Source organism: Lampris incognitus, chromosome 14, assembly GCF_029633865.1.
Source record: "Lampris incognitus isolate fLamInc1 chromosome 14, fLamInc1.hap2, whole genome shotgun sequence".
Classification (NCBI taxonomy): domain Eukaryota; kingdom Metazoa; phylum Chordata; class Actinopteri; order Lampriformes; family Lampridae; genus Lampris; species Lampris incognitus.
Window position 1 is genome coordinate 8,446,802 of NC_079224.1, and position 12,503 is coordinate 8,459,304.

The 12,503-nt window shown below is 50.6% G+C and overlaps 2 protein-coding genes across 2 annotated transcripts in view; one reads left to right on the forward strand and one right to left on the reverse strand.

Annotated features, from left to right (window-relative positions):
- The window catches only part of mep1bb (meprin A subunit beta b), a 19,518-nt gene extending 18,752 nt beyond the window's left edge, over nt 1-766 (forward strand). Inside the window, exon 12 of the mRNA XM_056293240.1 lies at nt 491-766. Coding sequence (XP_056149215.1) covers nt 491-716 — 226 coding nt within the window. The 3' untranslated portion in view covers nt 717-766. The remainder of the gene's footprint in view (nt 1-490) is intronic.
- A 2,531-nt stretch (nt 767-3,297) lies between these two features.
- The window catches only part of LOC130123768 (PH domain leucine-rich repeat-containing protein phosphatase 1-like), a 73,308-nt gene continuing 64,102 nt past the window's right edge, over nt 3,298-12,503 (reverse strand). The window contains 6 exon segments of the mRNA XM_056293059.1: nt 3,298-5,981; nt 6,846-7,074; nt 7,301-7,495; nt 9,332-9,445; nt 11,057-11,187; nt 11,300-11,462. Of these exon segments, the coding sequence (XP_056149034.1) occupies nt 4,656-5,981; nt 6,846-7,074; nt 7,301-7,495; nt 9,332-9,445; nt 11,057-11,187; nt 11,300-11,462 (2,158 nt within the window). The 3' untranslated portion in view covers nt 3,298-4,655.

The window sequence follows — 12,503 nt, forward strand, 5'->3', positions numbered from 1 at the left end:
TCCGCTGTAGCGCCCCCTAACGGGAGCAGCTGAAAGTAGTAGTAGTAGTAATAATTTTATTTTATTATTCTATTATATATAATATATATACTTTTATATATATAATAATTATATAGTATATAATATATATATATATTGCGCTCCTCATTTGTTGAGCACTATCAACACCCATTATGTATAATATGTGTAATATAACATGTATTTTATATATTTATTTATATTTTAGCACAGAATCGTTCATGCATTTCATTCTGCCACCCACAAATAGACTGTTATTTCTTCCTCCTTTATGTCACAACTGGCAAATGTGCTTTCCCCCAACTTTTTTAATACTCCAGAACCACTTCACCCCCCCCCCCCCATTCTCTTTATGTAATTATACCCCCCCCCTCCCTTAGCTCTCGCAGCCTCTGTGTGCTGGGAGTTTATAATTACCTCTCTTGGAATTTCCTTCTCATTCCTCCCTCTCGTCCCCCCCCCTCCCCCCCAGGTGTATGGTGGGGGACGACTGGTGGTACTATGGAGACAGGTGTCAGTACAAAGGCTCCAGCGAGGAAAGGCTCACCGTCGTTCTCGCTGCCTCCCTGTCAGTCCTGGCGGCCATGCTGATCGTCACGCTGGTCAGCGTCTTGTGTGTGAGGAGAAAGTACAAGAAGCTCCAGAGCGACTCCGGCGTCACCATGGTGAACATGGATGCCGTCGCCGCAGCCAGATAGTCTCAGCACACACAAGTCCTCTTTGATTGACGAGTTTGAGAAATATTTTAAATGAGAATAAATTAACATTTTCTATTACATGTGTGTGTGTTTTGCTCATCCGGGGTTTTTTTTTTTTTTTGGTTAGAAATAATAACGGCTGCAAACTTGGCACATCCACAAGATGTGAAATGTTAAAACTATGACACTAGATCGCCCCCCTCTGGTTATACAATGTAAAAACACCAGCAGGAGTCAATGGCAGCAGAGTATGTTTTGTTTTTGTGTGTTTGTGTTTTTTGGGGGGGGGGTGGCATTTTCACCCTTTCCCCCCCCCAAATGTGTCCGGCCAATCGACTCTGTGCATAACTGTAGTCCACTGACTTCCGGTTTCGCGGTCACGCCACATACTCTTCCTCATACTTGTGGACGTAACTGAAGTTGAAACTTCCCAGCCGTTTGCTGGAAGGTGCAGGTGAAAGTCAGTGGCCAGTTGTGTGCATGTGGTGGACCTTTATCCATGGTGAATCTTGCAGGCATCGCGAAAAACATGCCGTTGTCAATAGCGCGCGCCAACAAACAGGAAACTGGGACGACCACTCACTGCGGTAGAAACCCGGAAGTCAGTGGACTACAATTATGCGCAAAGCCGATTACCCCACTCTTCTGAGCCGCCCCCTCAACCGATCCGGGGAGGGTTGCAGACCACCACATGCCTCCTCCGATACATGTGGAGTCACCAGCCGCTACTTTTCACCTGACAGTGAGGAGTTTCACCAGGGGGACGTAGCGCGTGGGAGGATCACGCTATTCCCAATTCACCCCCCCCCCCCCAAGTAGGCGCCCCGACCGACAAGAGGAGGCGCTAGCGCAGCGACCAGGACACACGCCCACATCCGGCTTCCCACCCGCAGACACGGCCAATTGTGTCCGACCAAACCGGAAGTAACGTGGGGATTTGAACCGGCGATCCCCGTGTTGGCCGGCAACGGAATAGACCGCTACGCTACCCGGACGCCCCAGTGATTCTGAAATTGAGAGCTTTGCCTTCCGGCCCAGCTCCCTCTTCACCACAACGGTCCGGTACCACGGCCGCATTACTGCTGGTGCTGCAGCAATCCGCCTGTCAATCTCCCTCCCCATCCATCCGGGGTCAGCCCAATGGTTCCACAGCCCAATGGTCCCACAGCCCAATGGTCCCACAGCCCTATGTTCCCACAGCCCAATGGTCCCACAGCCCTATGTTCCCACAGCCCAATGGTTCCACAGCCCAATGGTCCCACAGCCCAATGGTCCCACAGCCCTATGTTCCCACAGCCCAATGGTCCCACAGCCCTATGTTCCCACAGCCCAATGGTCCCACAGCCCTATGTTCCCACAGCCCAATGGTCCCACAGCCCTATGTTCCCACAGCCCAATGGTCCCACAGCCCAATGGTCCCACAGCCCTATGTTCCCACAGCCCAATGGTCCCACAGCCCTATGGTCCCACAGCCCAATGGTCCCACAGCCCTATGTTCCCACAGCCCTATGTTCCCACAGCCCAATGGTCCCACAGCCCTATGGTCCCACAGCCCAATGGTCCCACAGCCCTATGTTCCCACAGCCCAATGGTCCCACAGCCCTATGGTCCCACAGCCCAATGGTCCCACAGCCCTATGTTCCCACAGCCCTATGTTCCCACAGCCCAATGGTCCCACAGCCCTATGGTCCCACAGCCCAATGGTCCCACAGCCCTATGTTCCCACAGCCCTATGTTCCCACAGCCCTATGGTCCCACAGCCCAATGGTCCCACAGCCCAATGGTCCCACAGCCCTATGTTCCCACAGCCCAATGGTCCCACAGCCCAATGGTCCCACAGCCCTATGTTCCCACAGCCCAATGGTCCCACAGCCCTATGGTCCCACAGCCCAATGGTCCCACAGCCCTATGTTCCCACAGCCCTATGTTCCCACAGCCCAATGGTCCCACAGCCCTATGGTCCCACAGCCCAATGGTCCCACAGCCCTATGTTCCCACAGCCCTATGTTCCCACAGCCCAATGGTCCCACAGCCCAATGGTCCCACAGCCCTATGTTCCCACAGCCCAATGTTCCCACATTTCTAAGAATTTTTCTTATTTCTAAGATTTTTCTCAAAAGGGTTAGGGTTAGGGTTAGGGCTGTGGGAACATAGGGCCTAATTTTGAAAAAAATCTTAGAAATGTGGGAACATAGGCACACTCCCCTCCATCCTACCCTCAGTCCTGAACAAGACCCCCCAGATACTGGAACTCCGTCACCCGAGGCAACACCTCATCTCCAAGCCGGTGGGAGCGAGCCACCATTTTCGGGTAGAGAAGCATGGCCTCGGACTTGGAGGTGCTGTCACTCTCATCCGGCCTCGGCCAATTGTGCCTGTAGGGACGCCCTACCAAGCCGGGGGCAACAAGGGGATTCGAACCGGCGATCCCCGTGTTGGCAGGCAACGGAATAGACCGCTACGCTACCGGCTATCTCAGTTGACACGCGTCCGCTGTGTTAACACTGTCCCGGGGAGACGCCACGACTGACCGGGGGGGGGGGGGGTATACAGAACAGGTGCAGGACAGCAGCACTTATATTCACAAATTTAAGATTTATTATACCAAAGACAAAAACATCTGTGTTGTTTGCTCTCCATGTGTATATATTTGTTTGTAATACTGAACTTGACACAGTCATGCCGGTGATAACAGTTACTGCAGGAGGGTTGTGGCTAAACACTGCCTATGTACGCCAGTGTGTGTGTGTGTGTGTGTGTGTGTGTATGTGTATTCGTCGTATGTGCAAGTTTGCATGCTTAAATTTGTGTGCATGAGTGTGTGTTAGATAACGTGATTACTACGGGACGTCACGATCAAAACAAAAAGGGAGCAAAACCGCTGCAAGGTTGTGTAGTTACACCGTCTGTAATGTCTGGGTTTCGGCGTTACATGGGTGGGGGGGGTGGGGGTATGTGTGGTATATGTGTGTGTGTGACGTGTTCATGTGTGTGCGTGGTATTTGTTAGTCTACAGTGTATATAAAGGATGACAGCTCCACAACAGCGAAATTCCGGGGCGAACCACACATCCTCCCCACCAAGAGAAACCATTCACCGACACACAGGTACACAGTTCCTTTAAAAGCATCAGTATACAACATTTCTCTTATTTACAATCATTTGGAAAAAAAAAAAATCACCATTTCTCTCAGAGAAGATTAGTAAAAGTGACTAAGTCACCATAAAGAGTATACAACTCCTAGGAGTTAGTCTTTAAAATTTCTACAAAAATCTCTATGCCGTTTTACAGGCCAAAAGCCATGATTTACTGAAGAAATAGTTTTTTAAGTGCCCTATCTACAACAGTTAAGCGTGGTATTACGGTGTACCATTTAACATAGCTCACGGATAATACAAAAGATTACGTGTCTCTGCTTTTAAAAAGTCCTTCCAGCAACGTCCCCCCTCCTTCACATTTAGACGATATGGTGAGACGGACACGTGGCGGGCGAACACGACTGCAGACAGACGGGTGCAGGTTACATCCTGGGTGGGTGGCGGTCCGGTGTAAAAACAGCGCTCCGCAGTCTTGTGAGAGGAACACCGCTCCGCACTCACGCAAGTGGGTCCGAAGGGGCGGTAGTGTATCATTAAAGGGCTCGTTTTGCTGTATTGACTTTTCGCTTAATTCGGTCGGGAGGGTGGTGGTGGCGGGGTGAAGCAAATTCGAATGTGTGGCGGTGCTCCGGTCGTGAGGTCTGCAGTGCATCCACAGAACGAAGAAAGACGGTAGGAGGCTTCCCCTACGGGCTTTTACGGCCTCGTGAGACAAACCCGATGATTGGTGTCCATGTGGTGCAAAATCGGAGTGGCGACGTCGTGGTAGTGGTCTGCGCGGGCCGCCGCACCTGGGGGGGGGGGGGGGGGTTGTGGATGTAGTTGGTGGGTGAGGTGGGTTCAGAGAGGGGTGTCATAGTAGTCCGTGGGCTGCTCGCCCCCGCTTGGCTTCTGCTGCTTCTGCTGGTGCTGCTTCATGATCTCCTTCACTTCCTCCTCTAGCTCGGGGGGGATGATGAACTGGTCGTCCGGGTCGGGCTGGGCCGGAGCGGTGAAGTAACCCCCGGGCTTCTTGCACGGTGCGTCCGCGGCCACCTCGATAAGGTTGTGACTCTTTTCCTGCGGTGCCACCGACCCGTTGCCCCTCCTCTTCCCCGTCGTCTTTCCTGCGTCCCCACCCGCTGCTCCACCTCCCTGCCATGACTCCTCCCTCTCTGGTCCGTTTTCAGCCTCCCCTAGGCTCATGTCGCCGCCCCCCTCCTCCAGGGGCTCCAGGGTGCAGGGGGGGGGAGGTGGCGGCGGGGGAGGCAGCAAGGTGCACTCCTGGCCAGTGGAGGATATTTCCGGTGCTGAGGAGGTGGAGGACTCGGTCTTCAGGCAGTGGATGTCGGCCTCCACCTCCACTCGACTCCCATTGGAGAAAACCCCCGCGATGGGCTCCTCGTCCTCGCTGTCCAGCCCATTGTCGGATAGCGCGCTGGAGAATGTGGCGCTGGACAGCTGCCTTTGGAAGGAGCCCGCCAGGCATGCCGGGTGGAGTGCGCAGCAGTTGCGGGTGGAGAGCAGCTCGGAGCCTGGATATGGAGGATACTGGCAGGGCTGGGTGGTTGCTTGGGCCTGCTGCTGCAGGAGGGAGAGCGAGTGTGCAGGCTGGTGCAGGTGCAGGTGAGGGTGGTGGGGCTGCTCGTGCAGCAACACCAGGGAGCTCTGCGGCGGCTCATCGGACGAGGCTGTGGAGCCCACCTCGCTGCTCATCTCGCTGGTGCTGATCTCACTGCTGATCTCACTGCAGGAGGACGGGGGCACGGGGAGGGAACCGTCCGGCGCTCCCAGGGGTCGCTCCTTGATGGCGGAGGCCGAGGGCGGATAGGAGCCCAGGCCCGGGCTGGGGGGTGGCTGTGGAGCATCGGAGCAACAGCAGGAGCAGCAGTCTTCGCTCACGCTGAGCTGCACCACCACAGCGCTGAGGCTGTCGGTATAGCCGTAGCCCTGCGCCAGGGTGCACAGCTTCTTGGCAGCGGCCAGGCCATCGGGGACGTTTCGGACAGCCTCCACAGCCTCGGTGGGGGACACGGCGTCCCATAAGCCCCTGCTACCCAGGATAAAGAACTCATCCTGCGGGGTGAGAGTGACTGTGTGCACATAGGGACGAGGGATAACTGACGGGTAGAGGAAGGAGTAGCCCATAATCCGTGTAGAGTCGGTCACGCCATTCACCTTGTTGTCCTGTGGGGAAGCACACGCCGTTAAGTTTGACCGGGCGGACACGTCACAAGAGCAGTGTGTACATATAATCATTTCCATCAAGGCATAGAAACCATAAATATTTGGATTGCTAAGTCATATTGTGAAAAATACGTACCACAGTACAGCGTACTGCAGTACAATTACAGTGTAGTATAGTAAAAAGAACCCGCCTGCTAGGCAAGACAACCTCACTTGTTACCAGCGCAAACTAACCTGTGTCTTTTTGGGGGAATTTTTACCCCCTTTTCTCCCCAATTGTGCTTGGCCAATTACCCCACTCTCCCGAGCCGTCCCGGTCGCTGCCGATCCGGGGAGGGCTGCAGACTACCACGCGCCTCCTCCGATACATGTGGAGTCGCCAGCCGCTTCTTTTCACCTGACAGTGAGGGGCTTCGCCAGGGGGACGTAGCGCGTGGGAGGATCACGCTATTCCCCCCAGTTCCCCCTCCCCCCCCGAACAGGCGCCCCAACCGACCAGAGGAGGCGTTAGTGCAGCGACCAGGACACATGCTCACATCCGGCTTCCTGCCTACAGACACGACCAATTGTGTCTGTAGGGACGCCCGACCAAGCCGGAGGTAACACGGGGATTCGAACCACCGATCCCCATGTTGGTAGGCAACGGAATGGACCACTACGCTACCCGGATGCCCCCTAGGTTGACATTTTTAAGCGAGACTACAGTAGAAACTGGTGGAATTGTCTTGCCCTGCTGACAGATATTTCTAGTTGCATTGAGGACAATAAGAATTTAGGAGGGAATACACGTTGAAGATGGACATCACTTCCTTTCTCTTTCTGTCGTCTACATACGAACAAATGCATCCCTTCAACGATCTCTACCTCAGTGATGATGGCGTTGTGCTGCCTGATCCTACGGTACTCCTCCTCCAGCCCCACGTTGTGTAGCAGCGACAGGGACATCGGCTTGCCGTCGCGGCACAGAATGGCCTGGCACTTGCCCACGTTGGCAGCCGTTAGGGTGAAGCAGCCACTGGGGTCCGTGGGGTCATGGCGGATGTGACACAGCGCCGCTGAGCCACCCAGCTTCTGCCCCGCGGTTCCAAGTTTCCTGTGATGCCGGAGATGCCGCGGAGAGAGGAGGACATGAGAGATTGGAAGACCAACTCGGGCTTAACAAACAAGAAAACCACAAGACTGTGTATGCGTGCCAACTTCTGGCTGACAGTTTAGACAACGACGCCCACAGGATTCTGTAAATATTGTAGATATTGTAGGATGGGTTCGCTATCAAATCTCGGGGAAGGGCACTGAAAAATGTTACGCCTGTCTACTACCTCTGCATGACGAGGAAGGTGTTAGTCATGTAGTCCTCTTCGCTCTTCGTCTTGTGCAGTTCTTCAGCCAACACGTCAATCATGGTGCACTGCAGAAGGTAGGGCACCTCCACATTCCTATCCCCGTCGAAGACACCATAGAGAGCCTCCCGGCTACCGCAGAAACTGTTAACAGACAGCGCTGCGACGCACAGTCTGGCGAGAGAACAGACGACTCACCGCAGGGAAAATAAATACATGAATAAATAAAACCAACTGCTGTGGTTGATGCTCATTCACGAGCCCCATGCGTGCAATGGAAGTCTGGCAAAGCTCCCAACAGCCTCTCCATCACTGCTCTTATGCCTCTGCAGGCAGAATGATGGTGCGCATTTATCTATACCAGTAACCATGGAAACCAATTCAAACATATACGCAATTATGCTCAATGACTCCTGTGTATGGAAGAAAGCAATTCTGCTGAACAAAATGATGTCACTTTGATCATATTGGCTTTTTTTCTCCCCAATGGTATCCGGTCAATTACCCCACTCTTTGAGCCGTCCCGGTCGCTGCTCCATCCCCTCTGCCGATGCGGGGAGGGCTGCAGACTACCACAGGCTCCCTCCGATACATGTGGAGTCGCCAGCCGCTTCTTTTCACCTGACGGTGAGGAGTTTCGCCAGGGGAACGTAGCGCTCGATGGTGTTTTAAGCCCCCAACGTACTCTTCCAGGCAGCGCTGCATGGAAGGCACTCCCCGCCCCCAACAGTTTCATCCAATCAAAATGTTTTTTTTTTTTTAAAAAGACATATGCTTTGAAATATAGCCAACACTAGCTGCTAGCGATTTTCTTTGCTGAACGGACACCTCAGCTAGCTAGCTAACTGTAAACAGATTGCAATGGTAGATTTTAGCTAACTATTTTAAGCTAAGGTTAGCTCAAATGCAGTCAATCTGTTCAAATAGCTGGCAGTGGCGAGCATTCAGTTTATGTTGGCATGTACTACTTTTAAACTTATCCGTGCAGGACAGAGTTTACTTAGTAATGGGCTAGCAGTTAGCGCTAGCTAAGTTCCAGGCAGCCAATTCATTTTTTGGGTGGTTATGAGAGCGACTGAGTAGTGCTGTTGCTATGTAGTTAGGCATTAGCCGATGTCTCCCAGTCTGCTTATTTAAACAACCTACTTTTAAGTGAGCTGCACAAAGGCATGGTTGAGTGGGTGTCTTTCCAAAACTCCTTTAGGCATCCAGTTGTTGCTAGATAAGTTGTAAGTCATCTGGACATGGCAGCTAAGTAAGTTAAGGCAAAACTGTCGCCAAAATGCAATCTAGAGTCTTTTTGTGAATGTACACGAGTCAAACCTTCGTTTAAAAGGATATTTACGTCAAATGCTGCACTTTTAAGACTGACGTTTGTTTGAGTTGAACTCCTTCACTGCAGAAGGAGGGAAAAGGTTGAAATCTAGCGCCAGTGCTGTGATTGGCTGAAACTGTAGGGGGCGGGGAGTGCCTTCCATGCAGCGCTGCCTTGAAGAGTACGTTGGGGGCTTAAAATACCATCGAGCGAACGTAGCGCGTGGGAGAATCACGCTACCCCCCCCCCCCCCCAGTTCCCCCTGCCCCCCGAACAGGCGCCCCGGCCGACCAGGGGAGGCGCTAGTGCAGCAACCGGGACACATACTCACATCAAACTTCCCACCCGCAGACATGGCCAATTGTGTCTGTAGGGACGCCCGACCAAGCCAGAGGTAACACGGGGATTCGACCCGGCGATCCCCATGTTGGTTTGATCATATTGTATTAAACTGCTGTAATTTCCCTTCATAAGCCTTCAAATCAAAACATTTAAAATGGATTTTAGGCCTTACTGGAACATTGTGACATGGTATGGATGCATGCCATATTTGAATATATATATATATATATATATCCGTCATCTGAAGGTTTGAATGGATGGATGAGACAATACAGAGAGGCTCGGTGGAGCATGGTTTCCTCATACTGCATGGCGTATATGTGTGTTTGCATCAGTGCCTGGATGAAACTCACTTGTTCTTGACACCAGAGGCCTCTGTGTAACCATGACTCCACACAGCAGGCCCGCCCGACACCTCATTCGATGTAAAGGTTGGCGGTGGATCAATACGGAAACAGCGAATGTTACTGAAAAGAGAGAGAGAGAAAAGAAAATTAAATAACCTGTTTCAAATCACTGTCGTATAGATTAACGGATCATTTTATCGTCCCAAATGGGAAATCAGTGCACAGTAAAGATTTAAAACATCCATCCATCCATCTTCCAAGCCGCTTATCCCAGTTGGGGTCGTGGGATGCTGGAGCCTATCCCAGCAGTCACTGGGTGGCAGGCGGGGAGACGCACCCTGGACAGGCTGCCAGTCCATCCCAGGGCCGACACACACACACCTAGGGACAGTTTAGTACGGCCGCTTCACCTGACCTACATGTCTTTGGACTGTGGGAAACCCACGCAGACACGGGGAGACCATGCAAACTCCACACAGAGGACGACCCGGGACGACCCCCAAGGTTGGACTACCCCAGGGCTCGAACTCAGGGCCTTCTTGCTGTGAGGCGACCGTGCTGACCACTGTGCCACCGTGCCGCCCAGATTTTAAACCATACAAGAGATAATCACAACCACATAAGACCAGCACATACACTGTATTCATTTACAACATACTGTACACTGTACTGACTCCTGCTAGAGTGCATATGTGCAAACAGATATGTGCAAAAAGAGCAGGCAGTAGAAACAGGACTGAGGGTTAATTGTCTTTTTTGCGTGTTGAGAATATTGACGGCTGAGGGAACAGAAGTAGACTTTGCACAGTCAGGATTTTGGTCCGGTGTCCTGACTCCTTTACCTGAGGGCAACAGGCCAAACTCCATGAACAGCGTGTGCTTAGAGCACTCAATGATGTTTTTATCCTCTCTGATGACACGCTTCTTATAGAGATCAATGAGTCTGGCCCGCTGCTCTCCAGTGACCTGACCGGCTGACTGACCAGCCCCGTGTGGCCTGTTTTCACCCTGAGCAGGCAGTTTTCCACATCAGGATACAACTGAGTCATCATGGATCGTTTGACATTAAAAGAATTCACTTTGCACAAGTGGAATAGGCATAGTGGGGTGTCCGGGTGGTGTAGCGGTCTATCCCGTTGCCTTCCAACACAGGGATCGGCGGTTCGAATCCCCGTGTTACCTCCGGCTTGGTCGGGCGTCCCTACAGACACAATTAGCCGTGTCTGCGGGTGGGAAGCCGGATGTGGGTATGTGTCCTGGTCACTGCACTAGCGCCTCCTCTGGTCGGTCGGGGCGCCTATTCGGGGGGGATAGCGTGATCCTCCCACACGCTACGTCTCCCTGGTGAAACTCCTCACTGTCAGGTGAAAAGAAGCGGCTGGCGACTCCACATGTATGGGAGGAGGCATGGGGTAGTCCGCCGCCCTCCCCGGATCAGCAGAGGGGGTGGAGCAGAGACCGGGACGGCTCAGAAGAGTGGGGTAATTGGCCGGATACAATTGGGAAGAAAAAGGGAGAGAAAAAAATCCCTCCCCCCCAAAAAAAAGAATAGGCATAGATGTACTCAGTTTTATCCACAAAGCTAACGCCGTGATACCCAAATACTTCAGCTCACTCAACATCCTGTATCCAACACACGCCCCTCAGGTCTACCTCTCACGGGGGGGGGGGGTATATAAAAATATATACAGACACATTTAAACGAATCAAATGTATGCTTTGTGAACTTACTTGAGCTGCTCCAGGGTCTTGTGGTCCAGGTTAAGACGAGGGTTGCCAGTCAGGTCCAGCTCTTGAAGCTTCGGGGGCAGGTTCTCTGGCAGGGTGATCTCACTCAGCTCGTTACAGCTCAGATCCACACACTAACGGCAGAGGAGAAGCTGTAAATACTCACACACGCACACACGCACACAAACACACACACACACACAGACACACACTCAAATGACATCCACACAGCCCTGACGGACTCACCTTCATCTCCATCAGTTGCATGACCTCAGGGAAGACTTCGATGGTGTTGGAGTGGGCGATGAGCGTGTGCATGCGTCTGCAGTTGATGATGGTGGTGGGCACAGTCTTCAGCATGTTGCCGCTCAGGTCCACCTCCTCCAGCTCCTCCAGCTTGGCCATTTTACTGTAGGTGGTTGGGGGAGAAAGGAATATGATGTGAAGGGCTGATACTAATACCTCTAACATGTTGATGCTTTGTAATGAAAGCAGCTTTTGCTTCAGCTTATTCTACAAGTAACGATTTTATATTCTATAAGTAACGACTTTATATTCTATAAGTAACGACTTTATATTCTACAAGTAGCGACTTTATATTCTATAAGTAACGACTTTATATTCTACAAGTAACGACTTTATATTCTATAAGTAACGACTTTATATTCTATAAGTAACGACTTTATATTCTACAAGTAACGACTTTATATTCTACAAGTAACGACTTTATATTCTACAAGTAACGACTTTATATTCTATAAGTAACGACTTTATATTCTATAAGTAACGACTTTATAGTCTACAAGTAACGACTTTATATTCTATAAGTAACGACTTTATATTCTACAAGTAACGACTTTATATTCTATAAGTAACGACTTTATATTCTATAAGTAACGACTTTATATTCTACAAGTAACGACTTTATATTCTATAAGTAACGACAAGAAATGTTCTTCTAAGGAAAGTGTTTATTTGTGTAATGGACAGACTGTGTAATTGTAAAAAAAAGTGTGCAACATCAGATCCCTCAAATTAATTATCAATACAAAAGTAATCTGGATAAAACAACTAAATGCAACATTGCTCATTAAAGGTGCTCTGACGCTGGGCAAGTAAGTTACGAGCTCACACCACTGGGTGGAGCCACTCTTGAAATGGAAAACGCAAAAAAATAAATAAAAATTCCTGTCTGATATCACTATCGATGTAAAATAAAATGTTTGGACCATTTCCACATTTTTTTTAATTTCAAAAGTTAACGATCCACAGATGATGAGAATGATAATAACAAATAACAATAATAATACTATTTTTATTTCATTAATTTTTTTATTATTATTTTTATTAATTAATTATTTCACTAACTTTTTTTATTTCAACATTAATGTCATGAGAATGATTAAGCACATTTCACTTTGGATTTACACTTTTCATTAGCAATACAGAC